This window comes from Megalops cyprinoides, chromosome 15, assembly GCF_013368585.1.
Source record: "Megalops cyprinoides isolate fMegCyp1 chromosome 15, fMegCyp1.pri, whole genome shotgun sequence".
NCBI lineage: Eukaryota > Metazoa > Chordata > Actinopteri > Elopiformes > Megalopidae > Megalops > Megalops cyprinoides.
The window spans coordinates 9,021,805-9,041,471 of NC_050597.1; the positions used below are offsets into that span (position 1 = coordinate 9,021,805).

The 19,667-nt window shown below is 43.4% G+C and overlaps 1 protein-coding gene across 3 annotated transcripts in view; it reads right to left on the reverse strand.

Moving 5' to 3' along the window:
* The window catches only part of LOC118789697 (sodium/calcium exchanger 1-like), a 142,495-nt gene that overhangs the window by 14,523 nt on the left and 108,305 nt on the right, over positions 1-19,667 (reverse strand). For all 3 annotated transcript variants that reach the window (XM_036546222.1, XM_036546220.1, XM_036546221.1), the window contains exons 4-5: positions 16,828-16,964; positions 15,439-15,538 (exon numbers count right to left, since the gene is read on the reverse strand). In XM_036546222.1, the coding sequence (XP_036402115.1) occupies positions 15,439-15,538; positions 16,828-16,964 (237 nt within the window). The remainder of the gene's footprint in view (positions 1-15,438; positions 15,539-16,827; positions 16,965-19,667) is intronic.

The following is a 19,667-nucleotide window of genomic DNA, read 5'->3' on the forward strand; positions in this document are numbered from 1 at the left end:
GCTTTTCCTGTTTCTATCTGGCTGCTTTGAGGTGAGCCATATAAGGATGATAGTACTTTGTCAGTGTGCACAAATACCAGAAAAACCATTCAACATACCCGTTCAAAGAGTAACTGCTGATATTTATTTGTTCAGTTTTAGCAAATATACCTATAGTCATTCAAATTTACCAGCATTTAAATAAATCCCCATGTTCCCTATTTCAGAATGACAACATCCAAAACATGCTCTTTTGGGTCTTTGGTCAGCCTAACTATGGCTGTGAGCTCCACTCTCTGCACCTGATATGGATAATTTCACTCACAGTGTGGGTACAAACAGCGGTCACAGGCAAAAAAGGTAATGTGAATGGTTGTTATTACTGTTTAGTATGCTAATAAGCATTAATTTGTCTGTGTGATTTAGGGAACCACATTAAGTGCCTGCTTTAAGAGAACCAACATTATATGTTTTCCTCAAGGACAGAATGCTAGGTATTGTTTTACCAGGCCAAACCCAATAAGCACCACATGACCTGATGCACTCAACGATCCCAAATATGTCAAAGCTTGATGTACATAGGTATGGATGATGAAAATTACTTTGTACTGCTAAGTAAAATGGCAAACTCTGCCCTGCAGATTCTGATTGTATCAACTAATTATTATGATTAACTGACATTTTTATTAAAATTGATGTATGTGCTTTCCTGTAAGTTTTCAAATGAATCCCATTCCTCTGAACAGAGGTTAGGTAGTTTGATGTAATTCTGAAAATAAATGGACGTAAAAATCAAAAGGACATTCCATAAAAAAAAAAAACATATATATATGTAGACACAATATAGATAACCGATATTATCAAGAGTGAAAAACAACTGCAAGCCTAAGTATAAGGAAGTAGTTGTGATGCAAGATGCACTACTCATGTAGCTCTAATTTCCTGGGATATCTCACTGCAAAACTAAGGCAATTACACACTGTAGCTAACCTTTCTGTAGCTCAGAGAAATATATTCTGCCCATGGGCATGTCACTGGTTGCTCACTGCATTTATCCCAAGATGTGTTCAGAGCGGAATCTGTTGACTGTCAACTAGTCGTTAGCCATTAATGTCAAAGGACAACCGTAAAATTTCCGCTGATAGCAGTATGCAGGCAGAGGAAAGTTAAATACAGAGCAGGTACTGACACAATAAGGAAGCGGCACAATGGCCATTCTATGAATAATGAATCTCTTTTTCTTCATGAAATCTCACTTCAAAATGGACAGTTCAATTTTGCCTGTTTTTCATCTTTTGCGGTGCATATCTCCCTCCCTCCAAGTTCCCCCAATTTGCTGTTTTTAAATCTACTTATTAGCACCTACAATCAAAAGTGAGGTTAAATGAGGAATATGAATGCTCAAATGATTAAAACAGAAATAGCAAAGTGTGAAAAAGAAAGTCAAAATAATGGAGGAGCACTTCTTTTATTTGACATTACCAACTCTGACATTTCTCATTACCATTTCAAAAATACCTCTCCTTACTTAACATTCCTGCTCCTCATTTAACATTTATTTCACTAGGTTGCATGAGAGCAGAGGTGAGACGGATGAAATCCTCCGATACACTCACACATAGCCACCTGCTATTTCTGCACGACAAAGGCTATTTTTTCCACACAGAGGACAGGCGTTACACCACTGATATCACTGAAACAACCTGTGGCCACCTGACCAATCGCAGGGTGCCTGAGAGCACTGAGATGAGGAAGCCCTGACTGACCTACCCACCCCTAACCAGTCTGTTCACTGCTGTAGAATCTAAGTCATTGTTAGCAAATGACAGTGCTACTTTCAAACCTGGGCTGTGGGGCTCAGTCAGCACTCAAAGCAAGGAAGAAGTTGGTAGGGGGTTTCAAGGGGGTTTCCACTCCAGTGAAGTTTTGAAAACATTGTTCTCAGTCATCAAGGTAATGTTTCATAGGCATTATACAAATTATAAAATTAAGGATTTTTGCAGTTGATTTTGTTTATAGATGAGTGGTCTTTTAATATTAATGCTGTGATCATCATGAATAAAACCATATTTCCTATGAAAACATGACTCATTTGACTGAGCTGGCTGGTACCTCAATCAGTTCTGCTATATGAAATCAAGCTTGCTATAGGCATGATCACACATGGGAGGATTCCAGAGCTGGCTGGGTACTGGGGGCTTGGAAATCAGCACCCATCTTTGGATTTCTTTCCTTGCATGAGGGAACCTCTTGTTAGAACAGTCTTGTTAGGTGAGGATATGGAAATTCAGTGCCTCTGGACACCATTATCTCCCGATGCTTCTTGTTGTCATGGCAACAATCTTTTTTTTTTTTTGGAGTTATTACTACAGAGCAATTTCACACCCTCTGCCCACCAACTTGTTGGACACCGAGTCTCCTCATATTCCAGTGCTTAATTTTGTCCAAGCTGATGTGAAGCTGCAAGCCAATGTTTCTGCCTAATTTATCAAACTTGCCCTTAAAAGTAGGTAGCTTACTTGACTTGGCACGAAGCTGAGTGACTTTGGTGTCAAACGAAAATAATATCAATTAAGTCAGAGCAACAACAGAACAAAAACAAAATGTTCCTGAAACTACAGCACTGTAAAAATTCAAGGCAGCATGCGTGCCGGGGCATTAGGGGCCATTACTGTCTGGATAATGAGGCTGGAAAGGAGACTGCTGTTTCATAGGTAGTAAAAACCAGATCTCCATCGGCCATGACCTACAGTGTCAGCGGGGGAGTCTCTCATTAGAGTACATCACCATCAACTGACTATGAAGCTTGTCAGCTGCCCAACTGTACCTCCCAAGACTACTTATTATGGGGTAGGGGGGTGGGGGGGTGTACACCACTACCCCTCTGATTCTTAAATATAACACTGAGATACAGCACCCATCTCTAGGAATGCGAATAATTGGTCTTTGTCCTTGAAACTCACAAACCACCAGTCAGTATACTGTCACTGGTGGAGGCTAGTTATGACAGAAGTAAGAAGTGTGCATCTGACACCTGCCTGATGGGCCTCACTCGGATCAAATACCTAAATGTGTTTATCCTTCTCTAAATCGAGATGGATAAGGCCAACACATCATGTTTTCCAGGCATTCTAATACCCTAGCCACCTTGTCTGATTGATACTATGATACATGATCAGCCTGCATCAGGACTGCTGTCACATGCTGCTATGAAGTTTCCTTCAACCAAACCAGATTCGGGCACAGCTAGCCCTTATTCCCTGAACTTTTAAACCTACTGTGTGTTGCATCTGCCTTTAGGCTGAAGCAGAGCAGAGTTGGGCCTGGTTAATGCTTAGCTGAGAGTCCAAGATGCTGCTGGATGTAGTGGTGAGCCTGTAGGCAGCCTTCTTTCTGAACCCAGTAGAAAAACAACAACCAAAACAAAAAAAAAAAAAAACGAACAAAGAAATTAAAAACACAACAAAGAAATTAAAAACACAACAATGCCCCAGCACATTGATTGGGGACACGGCACTGTGGGGGGATGGCATCCTTCAGCGTTCAAGGCCCTTGCTCACTGAGGACATTCAAATTCCCACAGCTCTTTCCATAGAGAAGGGAGATTTGTTATTTCTGGCAACATTCCCAGCCTGGTTCTTGAAATTTGGGCACCTCATCATCCATCAGTTTAATTAGCTAGATAAATCTTAGCCTCTCCACCTCAGCTTGTATGCAGTGGTCTTCTGCAAAAGGGCTGCTATGCATCACTCAGGTGGGTGCAACAGATGTACTGTAGGTGTTTGATGTGGGTTACACCTCGATCACTGTAAATCTGTCTGGACTCTTTGAAGGGAGGAAAGATGTTATATAAATGTAGTTCATTGTTATTTACTTACAGGTTTCATCTCAAAGTCCTGTCTTGATGTATAGTAGTGAGCACTCTGATACCATGAAGTAGACATGTTACAAATTCTACCTAATTCCTGAAAAATTACAGTAATTTGCCCTGTCCAAAACAGGAGTAAACCAACTGGAATTCCTAATCATTCCCATATTGCTGAATGTAAATTTGATATTCCTACAGAAAGTAACTTTTCCTATTGCAAACCAGTGGAGATATTACAGTGGCATAATACACAACACCCACTGACAAGAGACACCCTGGAGCAACTTGATTATTTAATCCAGTAACCACGGAAACACAACCAGCAAAATTCACATAACCATTTATCTTGGAAATGTCAAGGGCCCATTTTTTCTCTGCTCTGAAAAGAGATCTATGTGAAACACTCAAGACAGCTCAATGGACAAAACCAGGACTTGCATCTGAGGACTGGGGCTTCTTTGATTTATGTCACATATGGATTTAAGCTCTTCTGTTGTCACATTTCAAATGGTGAACTCAAAGAGGCTTTGAGGATTTCCTTTGGAGAAAGACACAACAGACTTTTAACACTATTCAGGGGACCAAAGGCAAAGATGGAAGGGAGAGCTTTTTTTGAGAAGGCAGCGAGGTCACTTTTCAATATTCCTTCTGGGGATCCAAACAGCAAAAAAGGCTCAATATGAAAGAGAAATATCTTATACTTCACTACAATACTTCTTGGACAAATGCATTTCCTTCAAATGTAGGCAACACATGTGAATGCTTGTGCACCCCCCCCCCCCTCCCCCTCCAATGCAATACCTATTTGGTGTGCTGATCTTTCTGCATACATAAGTCAGTTAGACAGAAACAGTGTGCATTTCAACTCCATGGCAAGGTTCAAAATGATATGGTTCACAATCATGAATATTACATGGCAAATGAAAGAAGGGAGGGCCGTAAGTTATTGAATCAAAAACGCATTAGCAACACCAACTCTATGTAATTTTTAACCATTAAATTTATAAGATGTCTTTATACACAGAAAAAGCCACAGCTCCAATATGGATTCATTTGCTATGTGGCTATGACATTCACACATCCTCCCTTGCCACTCCACCAAAACAGAAAATGGTTCAGTGACAGTACTTCATTGCTATTCAAAGAGCAAACCTTGCAGAACACATTCAAAACATGACATTTATTGCATAATCACTGTATTATAATTTTAAAATGACATTTCTTGCTCATCAGTGTTTTAAAGCATTGAGTGTCATCGCCCAGTAGAGCTAATCAGAATGCAGGTGCAGAGTTTCTGCATCCAAAAAGAAAGACAAAATTGCTCATTCTTCATGTGATCACTTAAATTCCCTCCTTTGTTGTTCAGCTATAGTATTTACCCAGAAATCATTCAATCATCTTTCTGATATAACATGTTATTTTTTAATAAATGAATCAATTTCAGTCAAGCACAATTCATAGGACTGTCACAGAGAAATGAGTGGTTTCATGACCATCTTGATATGAAAGGAAATTAATAGATAAAAGTTTTGATGTTTAAGACAGAAGCACTTGCTTGCCTGAAACCTGTATGAATCTGAGCCCTCACAACAATTTGCCAGAACCAGAGGCAGGTCTTTACACTGATATTCTAAAAGCAATTACCTAAACCATTATGTATGTCAGGCAGTGGGCAGTGCTGTTTGATTTGACACACTTCATGTTGGATATTATGGCAGGTGGTCTTTCTGCTTTCTGCATGCTCGGATTATTGTTTTGTGGACCTAATAAAAAATCTGAATATAATGTATGCCTAAGACGCAGCCACAGTCAGTACCAAAGTCTTCCATTATTGTGCTTATCATCTTTCACATCTGAAAATGGCTCTTCCACAAGCTACAGTACAAAGGGTCACTCGTCCCATGTCTCATGGTCAAAATGCAATCTGCCACCGTCACATGGAACAGGATGACAATGCACCATTAAAATGAGTAACACAATCTGTGTGCACCCATCTGGCACTTTCATACATGCTTAGGATGAGCTGTAAAATGAGATCTACGAAACATCAAACAGCACATGATGACAGCAGTGATGAGGCAACAATCACCCCAGCAGATCTTTACACTTTCTAGCATTGACTCCTCTCTACATGAGGCCCGCAATGGCTCCGACAAAGGCTCTGCAGCTCTAAATGAATAATTCTTTTCCGGGGTTTAATCCCCAAAACATATTTTATATATATATCAACTTGACAGGAAATCACATCCTACTCCAAGAGCCCTTCCGTTAGTGATGTGGTTATATATTCTTAATGGAATTTGCGTGCGGGGTTATCTGCATCTCCAGCCCAAGTAGGACAGAAAGTGTCCCTAATGTTTTACAGCATGGTACACTGCATGATATTTCATAATGACATTTCAATAATAGCCCCACCATGCAGAAATACTGTAGTCAATTTGAGGGTATGATGCTGAACGAGGCGTCTTAGGAGAAAGCTCCTGGATGGAAAAAGCCCCTACCAGTAAAGTCCATCTCTGTTCTTTCTGATATGCCAGGCAGCTACTGGAAAGGCCTTATCTAGGCAAACCTCTCACAGGCTCTTGTGGTGAGAGATTCAGGCTGGCCAGCTTGAGTTTCAAGATACGGCAGGAGGGCCAGGGAGAAAAGCTGCTTTTGCGCTTCGTCTTTTTGTCACGGGAAGGACTTGTGCTTGGTTTACACCAAAGTAATCTCAAATGGTAGGGACTAATCACTGGATGATGCCAATGTTGACTGGTGAGCTACACATAGAGGAGAAAGAGAACTAACCTTTTAACTGATTATGGCCCTGAACCACTTTTTTCGTGATAAGCAAGCTTGTCCATTTTTAGTAAGGACCACACATCAAAGGCTGCTTCCTTCAGGGGAAATCTGTTGCAATTCAAGCTTCAGCTTTTCAGCTTCAACTTTCGAACTGAGGCCTCAAATATGCCTCCCTTTGACAATTGAACCACAGCCCTATGGGCATTCAGAACCACCCCCCCATCCCCCACCCCCCCGGCATTTAGACCCTTCCTGGGCCAGATGTGAAAGTCCTTCTGCTCTTAAGATTACGTGTGCTGTCCAGAAAACTGCTCACACTTTCCCTCATCATCTCCTCCATCGCTCCTGTATAAAAGCCTGGAAGACGGGGAGGGGACGGTCCGATCACGATCAGACCACCGGCGTGGGTGTCTGCCGACATCAGTAACAGCCTCAGGAAGTTAGGGAAGGGTGAAGGAAGGGTTCGTGCTTCAGTCACTGCCTCTCCCCCTGCCATCGCTCCCTGCTGCAACACGAACTGCCCAATCGAGCCGGGGCGGAGTGACACGTCCCTTAATGGGTGTCAGTGTAAAGTTCATCAGGGAACTGAATGTGGCAGGCCGGAACCGCTGGCACTCGGATGCAGTGTCACCAGCGCAGAGCACAGAGGGACGCTCACAGGGAGGCGCCACGCTTTGATACGCTGCTAAGCCTCCCGTCTGCATCTCACACAGGCCACAAATAGCACGCGGGCGCAGTTTGCCGGCGCTGGTATGCGGCGAGGGAGGGGAGCGCTCGGCGTTCTTTAATACACATGTCACTTGCGTTAACGTACAGGGCAGGGACAGAGGCAGCAGGGCTGTCAGCGGCAAGCGCCACCGCGGCTGCTGACAGTGACGCACGCGCTCGGCTTTATAAAGCTGCAACAGCCTTATAATCAGTGCCGGGGTATGCCTCTGGGGTTTAAATGACATACTCAGCGATTCTCTGCGAGCTAACACAAGCTGTCACATCGCACCCTGTCAATCAAATAAGCAGCCTTTAACCGCGCATAAATAAGAATCGGGGGAGAGGCTGCTCTCTGAAATCCAACTCTTATTATTCATGAGGGAGCCAAACGGGTCTGGGATCACGCTGCATGCTAACACACAGACCCATTAAATCCTCTGGATTAAACTGAGGAGACTCGCATGCACTTTGTGGAATAGCTGCAGTTTAACTACACTTCGATGCTGGCTTGCAAACATTCACAGCTACCCCAGAAGTCAACAAGTGTGGACCTTTTCAATGGTAATCCGGAGTAATTGGCAAATTTGCACTACTGAGGAATATGTTAGCTGCTGCTCAAATGCGATTACACAGTGTGGTTAGATTGGAGAACAAGTGGGATTTTCTACCTTCTAGTTCCTCTTCCCGACAGTAAATTCTAACATCTTGAAGCAAGTCAGTAGCTGGAGTATTCCAACTCCTGCAATAGTCCCATAGTTGTCTTGTTTTTGAGTTTAAAAAGAAGGGTATAGTTCACTTAGGACCAGATTTACTGAGGCTGCCACAAAGGCTAAAAAATAAGTGGAATTTTTCCCAGCCATAGTGGGTAAAACTCTAAACTAGGAACTGCTTTTCATATCACCCTGTGAGTCAACCCTTGATGTTAGGGCATATGCACGTTTCATTAGGATGAACACATTAAAACCAAAGACAACAAAACATATTCAGATGAATGCACAAACCCGTGTGGATAAGGCTCACATTTGCATGATGTTTTTTTAAAAAAATATTTGCTCTTTTTTGCAATGTATTGTATGAAATATGGAAATTTAATGATGTCGCTTTGTACTTTTATTTACTACACCGATAAATAATAAAACACCATTTATAAATAATGGGGATGTGCTGACTGGGCCACATCAGACACTGCCATTAGAGTACAGACAGCAGAGGCCTTTCCGTTGCTGTGTGCATTGTGGAAAGAGATTCGATTTAAGTCTGTCACATGTGTGTAGTGATATGTCATTGATATTTACTGACTTAATAATGGGTCAATAAACCCTAAAAACCAAATAATCAGCACATACTAATTACAATCTCTTATACCCTTACATGTGTGTCAGGAGGAGGAGAGTAGTACATTTTCATGCCTTTTGATTTAAACATTGTTCTAACAAAAACATGATCTGCGGGGGAAGATGGTGAGGTAGAGTATGTATAATTATCATAGTGATCAGACCCCTTATATCCAAATGTTGATATCATGGTCTAATGGCTGATTTTGTTTCTGTGTTACAACTTGTAGTTCCTACTGTTTGATACAGTAGTTTCTGTGTATCTTACAAATGACCATGTGCATTTTCACACGTGTGGCGTTTCTTCACAATGTTTTCATAATTCCCAGATTTCCGAAAAAATAAACATGGTAAACCGGATATCAGGGCATTGAACAACACACTTTAAATACTGTGTCCTTTACTTTTAGGGTTAGGGTTAGGCTTTCGACTGGCTGAAGAGAAGTTTGTATTATCTTAAGTACTTTACTCTTGAGTTACTAATACCTCAGACTCATACAGAATGACTCTCTATCTCTATCTCTCTCTCTCTCTCTCTCTCTCTCTCTCACACACACACACACACACACACACACACACACACACACACACACACACACACACACACTCAAGGGAGGTCTTAATCATAATCTCATCTGTCTTCAGGGGTGGTTGATTTGCATGTACCAAGGAAACAGTGGAGGACAAACATGCCCCATGTGCTTCTATGTTGAATGAATTCAAAACATCAAAACAAAACTATATTCAAGTAGCATAACATGTAACTTAATGGGAAATTGTCATGTTTAATGTTTCAATGCAAGCACTCAGCTCTGGTAATATGATGTAAGCGTATTTCACTTTAATATACTCTCTGCATGTCTTAACAGAACCAAGAACCAAGATAAATGTAAGTTTAATGGGCAAGAATAAAGCAGGAGACAACCTGAAGAATGTGTTACCTTCTTGTGATTGTGCTTTAAGTTACCTTTGAGTTACTGATTAAAAATATATATATGGGGTCTAAAGTTAGCCCAGGTTAAAGGGTTAATGATCCAGAGGGCACAGAATAGAATCCTGAAGGCTTGGTCCCCACAGGGGTTCCACAGGAGTGTGAAGAACAGAGCTGCCCTCTATCTCATCAACAGCCCCACAGACTCACAGGGACCTGCGCTGAAAAGTCCTATTATTACTGCCTCGAAAGACAGGCCAAGAAAAAGGTTACTCCCTGCAGTGTCAATTAGTCACAGAGCAAGTGCAGATCACACACAAAAGACACACAAACATTCTCCATGGAAATCCACGGACACTGATAACCAGAGACACGCTATTGAGCACAAATGTGTTGTCGGTCTCCCCGAAGTACGCAGAAATGAGTACTGAGATTTGGCCGCCATTTGATCTGGAGTCACCCTTCGAGTAATGAACTGTAAAACCACAACATCAATCTCCTGGAAGCTGGTTCCCGGTAGAGAGGGCCCTTGCTTCTGCAGCGGCTTTAAATTTCACTCGGCTGCTTTCACAGGGATCTGATGGCAAGTGAGGAACACATTCACACATCAAGAAGAAACCTGGCACAGAGGTAAAGGGGTAATGACGATCAGAGCACACTGGGGAGTGGAGGGCAGGGTGTGCAGGCTTGTTTGGTCCAGTTTTCGGCAAGCGTGGGTGACAGAAAGACCCCACCCTACCTGGGAGGCTTTCTCTTCCCCTCTCCTGCCTTCGAGGACTACCCTCCACACACAGCACCAAAATGCACCAGCAGACTACTGCAATTCAGGCTTATAATGATACTGCAAGGCGAGCAGGGAAAAAGCCTGTCTCGAGTAAAACAGCAATTATTGCACATGGATGTCTGTTTTTACGGCTTCTGGGATTTTATTTTATTGTAGTTGAAATCCCAACCCTGGGTTTACATGGATCACACATGGAGGCTTACAAGGCGATAAGAGCAGGAATGGCGCTAAGCTAAATCGTAAACACAGACCTGAATGAATCACTCTTGTAGCTGGTTGGTCACATCTTTTGTAAATCATTACAACGCCGGTGTAATCAACCTTTCTGAAAAAAATGACTCTCAGATAGCAATTATCACCGCAATGATAGCGTTTAATTAGAATGATTGATCAGTCATTCTTTAATTACGCCCTAGCCGAGGTGATAATTCTGGGGCGTAGAACGACGCCTGCGATAAACAACCCGACCGCTGACTGTCGCAGCCATTTGCGCGGGATATGTGCGCTCGCTCAAGCAAAGCCCAGCTAATTACGTGTTAACATGTTTGATGGGAAACGAGGGAAAGACTGTGGGTGCCTGAATGACTGTCTCATGACAGGCTGATTCTCTGCACATCACAGCCACCCTGCAGGTTGCAAATTCCACCCACTGAACACACAGACAGTACGCAACCATCAAAAACCTGGCATTTTATTCAGAGCGCTAATTAGCCTGAGCAAAGGTACATATCTGCGGCTAACAAAATAAAACACACCTTCAGATAATCCCCACCAACAAATTCCCTCCAATTATTTTATAGAGATAAGCTGGAACGCATCAAAGAATTATGCTTTTAAGGCAGACATGGAGTCATTTGGTGTCTGGTCCCCAGTCAAAGTGGCAGTCTATTGCACTGCCAAGCATGGCTACAGTCTATTCTGTTATCTCTATGAGTTTGATACTGCTGGCCGTTACTTTCTACAGTATCCTCAGGCAGTAATACTAAATTGAATACTGTTTTGGATGAAAATCCTTTGACTCGCTTGTCTGTGAGTGCTGGGTCTATGACGTAAATCCACAGGTTCTCAATAAATTCCCTGCAGAGAGAGGCCATAGAACAAGCCCTGCAGGACTTGTATGGAATTGCTCATATACGCAGGCAGATCAAAAGCAAGCTTCTTTCCATTCCCTCCTTTCATGAAGCCCACTGTTAACAATGGCTTCTACTTTTACTGAGCTATCTATACCATCAGCAGGTAAAAACAGATCACTCCTCCATAGTGTCCCAGGTACCAGGCCATTTTCTGATTGCCTGATACACATCTCCCAAACCACTGCAACCACCAGTTGCACACTTCACCCACCCACTGCAAGAAAGACGTCATGGATACTCCACCTGTCCCTCACAACTCCAACAGGCTCGGGCTTCCTGGATGAGTTTTACACCTGAGAAACATTTACCAAATGGGTCTGATCGTCTCCTGTTCACTTCCTAATACCCAATGACATTGACAAGACACTGTCTCACTGGCCCCAGCTTCGGTAAGAACCGGCCTGATGTAACAGTCTCTGTAACATGTCTATGGGAAATTAGACTGTAAATAAGGAAGAGGGTGGCTGAGGACACACGACTCGTCTGCTAACTCTAAATTGCACGCAGAGATTCTGCACCGCACCTCCTTGACAAGTCTAACTGGATGTGTTGATTGCGGCGGCAGCAGCGGGGGCATATTGTAACAAAGACCTGATCTGGATCAGCAGGGGTACCTGGCTACAGTATTCGCATTTGGAGGAACAGCTCTTGCAGCTTGCTGTCTCCTCATTGTCTTTGAGGCAAAATCATTTCTGAAAAGAATTTAAGTGATAAAAATGTACACTTAACACGTAATAACACAGCAGTGTGGTTTCCTTGTTTAGGATACTGAGGTGTGAAGATCTAAATATGCCTGTTTTAACAGGCCTCAGAAAGTTACAGGAAAGCAGTGTACATTTCTGTTCTACTTCCACATTAAAAATGGATGAGATGATCACTCTGAGACTTTGGTGAGGAAGTGTGGATCAGCTGCCGTTGCGCTACAATCAGCAGGAACAGGGACACAACCACTCCCTCCACGGCACCTCAGAAACAAAAGGCCAATTATCTCTTTGCGGAGACGCATCCTCGCCTTCTCACCACCGCCTGATCAAGCCACGTCTGGAGAACAACGTCTGTGAACAAATAACGCCCCAATGTTTTCTGCGGAGCTAGTCAGGGCTCTCTTTAATTTTCACACTCCATAATCAATGCTCTGCACCCAAATTTCACCACGGACATAATGAGCAATTTGGATTAAATCATCTGAATTTTGCCTCTGGGAAATTCCACGTCTCCCTTATTTGGAAAAGTGGTCCATTTTAGTGTGCTACTGCTCAAATAAATGAATCATCTTTGTGAACTGCTTTCTCTGCTACTTTCACTGTATGAAGTAGGAGCCCGTTAGCACAGAATGACAAGTTAATCACTTTAAAAGGGGCAGAGCTCTGACTCACCTAATTGCAGTTCGATAGAGCAGCATTTTAAGAGATAGCCAGTTACAATATCTGTACTGTTGATCACTGGATACCTCTTAGAAACAACCACAACAGCAACCATGTGGCTCCTTTTATGGCGTTTTGCTTGTGTTGTACTCTGCCTCACTTGTAAGTCACTTTGGATAAACGTGTCTGCCAAATGAACAAATGTAAATGTAAATGGAACTAACTTCAGTACCTCCATGTCTGAGGCTGGTTAGGATAGCGGCTCCAGCGACTTCTCAAGGCCTGTCGTCACAAGCAGCCTTCCCTTAATATGCTGAATAAACGGCATTAATTCTCTCAACTCACTCGCATATGTCTCCACTTATCTCTCCCGTAGCGCATTTATATGTTGAATGTTTTAAAATACAGTAATTTCGCCATCTGGAAAAAAATATAAATATGAGACGTGGAGCTGCTGGGCCGAGAGGAAGAGCAATCAATTTTTCATGACTCGCCGTGCATTTTAAGCAGCTCGCATCCGATAGTGTTAAGTGCAGACGCGGAAGACGATGTTCCTTTGCAAAAAAAGAGAGGAGATGAGAGACCCCAGCGGACATGGCGCTGCTGAGAGGTTTGCTGCTCGATCACGGCCTCAGCCTTCCGCGAAAGCAAAGAGCCACTGGATGCACCACACAAATACTCGAGAAAGCGCAAACCAGGCATGCTGGGAGTACCGCGGCCTGGAGATCACTGTTTGCAGATCGCCATCTCATCCCCTCCCCCTGGAGTGCTATCAGTGGTGGCCAGGAAAAGACCCCTCTGGTGCTAATCTGTCACCTCAGGCCTGTACAGAGCCAGGACAGGGGAAACTGCTGGGCCGACCGGGTACTCCCTGTACCTTATTGCTTTGATGCTGCAGCTCTAGTCAATGCCTGTGGCTGCATCTCGTACAGAACAACTGCTTCATGTGATTGCAGTCCTCCCATACCTCTGCTTCCTACATCTGTAGGTGCTAGCATAACTTCACTCAGAACCCTTATATAGCTTTTTACTTGTGTTGTACTCTGCCTCACTTGTAAGTCGCTTCGGATAAAAGCATCTGCCAAATTAATAAATGTAAATGTAAATGTAACCCCAGGTACTTATGGATTTAATGCTTTATTTTTGGCCAGGATCAATTCTGATGCTAAATGGCTGAGACTTAACAGATCAGCACTGAGTTGGGGAAAGTGTCTCACCACTAAGATGATTGAATACAGAGAGGCAATTCCCAAGTATCCAGCAGGAATCAGAGGTCCCCCGGTCAAAGGTAATTTAAAACTAAAACAGTCCCACTCTACAAAGACTCGGTCTCGTTTTTTTCACCTCTGCGTATCACCATCAGAGGGCAGACGTTTCATTAGCATCACAGCTCTGTGCAGATAGAGGAAGTCAGGTGAAATCCCCACCTGAGACTACAGAGATTAGCCTCCGTGCTTCTACAATCCCGCCAGACAGGTGAAGGAAAATGAGCCAGCCTGGAGACGGAGCCGTGCAGTACGTGAGAACAAGAGTGTCCAGCAAAGGATGTTGCCACAGACTCTTAATGTGTGGACCAAATAATCAGACCGGTGCATTCCACGGTGAAAATCTGTCTCTGCCATTACTGAAGCTACATGTACTCTGATCTGCTGGCTTGTTATGAACTTTCCGTGGTGTGGTCTAAACCAGAACAGCCAAAGTCAGCACTAGAGCGCAGACGGCACTCGAGCTTCCCGATCTGGATCTCCCAGTCGGAGGACATAAGGAATGCACGCAGGAGCTAAATATCTGGACTCTTTGTGGTATTACCGTGCTCTGTCACACACACGCACCTGCATCGCCTCTCACATGACGGCTGTTTACTAAATGAAACTACTGAACAATACACCAGTGTCTAATGGTCCCTGTCCTGTGTTTCCTCTATTCACATAGCCCTTTCTGGGAATTGGATTATGAATCCATGGCACGTTGAGGCTGTGTTCCCACAAGGGGGATACAAGAGCTCATCTGTGGCAGGTACAATATAACCCCCCCTACACTATGTGTACTGAAATATGTATTACTCTATCTCTCCACTGTGATTCACAGAACAAGGATTTATAGGCCATGTATATCCCAGAAACACCAAATGAAAGAACCTACAGAGTACAAGACATTAATTCGCTTGCTACACCAAGAGAAAACCTTCTCCTCTGCCTTACTGTGTGATATGGATTTCCCACATTCAGTATGATGCACCCCTCAATACTACCTAAACGTAATTAAATCAGTCAGAGAATCAGGTCTCCGGAAGGAAAACACAAAGAATTCATGTCATTCAGAACACAGCCACCAGAGGGAGCCTTAGTTGAATTATTTGTGACAGTACAGAGTGTGAAAAAGGCTTCGTCTGGATGGTCACAGTACAGGTCCGTGAGAGCAGTTCATGTTGCATTCACTGCTGTATAGAGCAGATGAGAGGGAGTTCAGTGAATCTCGGTGTCTGAACCCTGTTTGACCCTCACACCCTGCCGTTCGGCTGCCAGTCGCACGCTCCGGTAACGATATGCTCACCAGCGCTGACTGTGATGGCTTCGATGAACTGGTCCCTCCAGCTGTTTGTCCCCACCAAGAGGGCCAGATTCGTCTTCTTAATCAGTTTATCCACTGTGTTCTGCGGAGAGAAAAAAACGTCCTCATTTCAGTGCACATCGGACAGTACATCCACAGCCTCCACTACAACTTCCACCCTAAAATATTTATATTGCTTTGCATTATCAGTTACTGCTCTGCTACTGCAAGTGCGGGCATATTACAATAATTTGAACTGTGCATTTCTGTAATTCTATAAAGAACAGGGAATGAAAAAATGACTTGGCATGATTTAACAGTCTTTCTGAAGTGGTCATCAAAGCAATACATCATGTAACATGCAAGCTGCACTTGCGTGAACCACTTACTAAGGGAAATATGAGGCCACAGACATGAAAACGTTCAATGATCTAAATCTATACAGACATGGTGAACACTCAGGGAACCGGTTCCCTACAGTTCAAACATAAAACCTGATCGATCTAGACACAGGAACACAGCACTCTGTAAGAATTACGTACAAAGAAAAGTGGGAGCCAAAGTTCTTGCTATGACCGAAAGGGATTAAATCCACAAACTGCAACTTCAATAAAAGCCAAGCCCCTGCCTAACAAGGGCGCTCAAGACAGACATTCAAGACATTTAGTTTATACAGGACAACAAATGCTGATTGCAAATTGGTCTGAATCGCAAGCTTTCCCAATTAGCCAATCAATGGATAAACTGTAACCTAATTTACTGCTTAGAGATTCATCATGGCACTTCAGAATGCATTATAGAAAAAAATGCAAACAGATGTAACAGATACAACATGAAAAAGGGAGAGCCATTAGACCAAGAAATGACACTCTCTTACAAAAAATGATAATACTGCAGAAAAAGGAAACTCTGGTGAACTGTGTACAGTCTGTGCACTGATGAATCACCTGTGTGCGGAGCTCACAGGGTGCTAAGCCCTTGCTAACTTCCTGTGTCAACTTTCTGGGATGATGATCACATTCTTAGTGCCATGTACAGGAATCTGAGAGCCAAAAACCTTAGCTGCCGGGCTTCAGTAATTTCACATAGGCTCATAGCCTGATCTTCTCACATCCGTGAAAGTTGTGGAGAGTTCCTGGGTGCCTGAGGCCTGGGATTAGATGTGCCTGTGTAAACTCAGAGGCCGCAGACGACTGAACTCTAATCCCCTGCAAACTTCCCCCCTTTCTGAAACCTCAAGATGCTGAAATATCTTTCAACTGCGGCTGATGGCTTCCCTTTTATGAGCCCAAGGATATCCATCTTTGTTATACTGAGGAGGGAGAGGGAGTGAGAGGGGTAGAGACGTGATTAAAAAGCAGAAGTGAAACGCTGGTTCTGCTGCTGCTGTACCTTGAACTCATACGACTCCTCGATGATCACTTCAAGCTTCACGTGGTCGCCCAGCATTGGCCGGCCCATCTCCGCGATGCGTCGCTCCTCCTCATCCTTTCCTGTGAGAGGCTCCTCCTCTTCCCCTTCCACTTCCTCTGCAAGAGAGAACATACCAGGAAGTTAGCAATGTTGACACTCACATCACCTACATCAACCAACAGCATCCATGACAGGCAAGAGCAGGACATACTCACAGGCCACTAGAACCTCTATCATAGACTGAAAGGAATCTTCTCACATTAAAACTCTTGTTATATCAGGAGCCCTTCATTCTACACAGATGATTCACAGAACACCCCAATTTATAATACTTCGGAGACAAACTGATGGAGAAGCTGGAAAGAGTGAGCATACTGGTAGTAGAGTCCTTTGAAGTTATATGACAGGAAACTTTTATCCATCTTTTGAAGACCCTGAGAGAAATAATAATGGTATAGGCATAAACTTTTAAAATCTGGCATAGGGGGTGGAGGAATCAATCCAAGAGCAATACTGCAGTTAAAGGCCTAGTGACAAAACAGCAGAAACAAGCCCCTTATCTGCTGTCAGAGGAACTAGAGCTTATGGCCTGCCTGCTTTTCACATGGTGTTTTCCCAGGGTGTGCTAACGCCCCAAGTGAGGGTACATGTTCTGTTAAGGTTTGCTAGCAGTATCTCTCATCCCTAAGCCAAGAGGATGGGAGTTATCAGCCTTTTCAGACCAGAATCACACTCCCATAGTCAGTTTGCTCATTTGTAATGGTGTGATAAGAATGATTCAGAAAAGTTACAGAATCCAGAAATGTACTTTAACTGTGCTCGTGTTTAGGTTCCAAACAGCAGTGTCTGGTTACAGTTCCTGATCCTATGGTTCCAAGTGGACAAGTGAGTGCCGTAGTTACAATGCTAGGCCACATCCGAGACGGAGATGAGGGTGTGATGTCTGGACGTCTGGATCTAGGATTACGGTGCTGTAATGGTGATATCCTTAGAGTTGAGACAGTGCGGTTTAGGAAGAGGAAGTCCCATCACTCCTCTTCCTTCATTGGAAGCTCAGTCTGGCTCACAGATTACTCTCTCAATCATTCAGCCAATCTCAGAAAGATCTTAATCTGGGTGCGGTGGACAGGGCATTAAGGAACAAAGTGCCTGCCAGTCTCGCTTCGCAGAAATAAAGATGCTTAAGCAGCAGATAGCAGATTTCCACCCCTCAACGTCTGGATTCGGTCAATAATCGTTCAAAAATCCACCTATTTAAGCAAGGCTTGCTACACATCTCCTTATGGCTTTGACAGCATCATTATGGCGCTCCCACTCCTTGTGGATTTTGGCATGATTGCGCAGAACGATCCAAAAATCGAAAGCCTGTGGCTCGATAGGGTCTGAGCTTTAATAAAATTCCTTTTCCAGGTCTTTGACCAGCCACAAAAACCACAGTATTTATTACAAGCAACAGCAGAATTCAAAGACTTTTCTGCGCCGTGGTATAGATTGCTTGGCCTTATTTATGACTCCTATTCATTTAAACGAAAAACCTCAAAAATATACAATTCAGCCTTAAAACGCACTGGAAATCTTTTGAGGCGCTTTATTCACTGGCCATCAAAAATAATTGAATCCTGGATATACTTCCAAGTTGACCTTAGCAAACATATTACTGAATGAATCGGGAAGGACACGTTACAACACGACACAGCTAACCCATGAAATAAAACACATACCCGGCTTCAAATGGAGCGTGGGAGGCTAAAATTTGCTCCTTAAAAGTACATTTGATGGTATCGTCCAAGCTGTGCTCAAGTGATTAGGAGAGGGATTCTTGGACGGTGAGTGGCTTCAGGCTCAGGGCCTCTGAGTTCGGCACAGTGTATAAACTAGGCATGTCAGACGGCGACCGGAGTACACAGGCGGAGCTTGTCAGTCAGCATGTTCTATACTGAAACTGACAGACTATCGTCCCCTCTCTGCAGCTCTCCCGTGGATGTCAAATCCAACAGTAACAGCAAGGTCCAACATATCCTGAAGAAACCCACTGGAAAAATATTTTCAAAAAAGGAACAACCAATGAGAAGCTTCCCAGCTGTCCTCAGAAGGCCTGTTTCAGCCCAAAGACATTGATATGAAGTGGCCGGACCTCGCCCGTGAAAAAAAAAAAAAACACACTGCCATCACAACGGGTGCCCAAACTTTCAATTCAGAACCATGCAGATTAGTTTTAAAGTCCTCCAATTTGGTTAGAGACGCCCGCAGTGAACTCGATTCCAGTCAGCGGCACACAAAAATTCTGGGGCAGCCAACCACCAAAGCACAATTAGGTAACCTCAGTAAGTCTGCCTATGGGCCTGCTCCAAGACTGGCACAGAACCGAGGTGTCTGGGGAGTGGGTAGAGAGAAAACAGGAGGGAGACCTCCTGAACAAACAAATCACTGAGAAGAAAGGGGATTTCCTGAAGCGAACACTTTCCTTTCACCTGTGATCATACCATACGATCTGTAGGGGTGGGATCTGTTAGACAGGTCTGCATTTAATTTTTGGTCCCTTTACATTCGATGGGAAATAAGAATATTCTAAAGACAAGAGAAACAACAGAAAAAATAACACAAAAATGTACATGGTTATGTAAGTACTGTATGCACTTGTATACGGTAAGCGACAGATTAAAGCTGGATCTGAGGCTAGTGAGTATTAATTAGTTAACAAGTATTGGTTTGTTAAAAATTATCTATTGTCAGGTTCTCCACAAATCAATGCCACACATAAGCAACTGTTTGGCAAGATGCAACACGAGGTACATGTGTAGTTGCCACACAGCAACTAC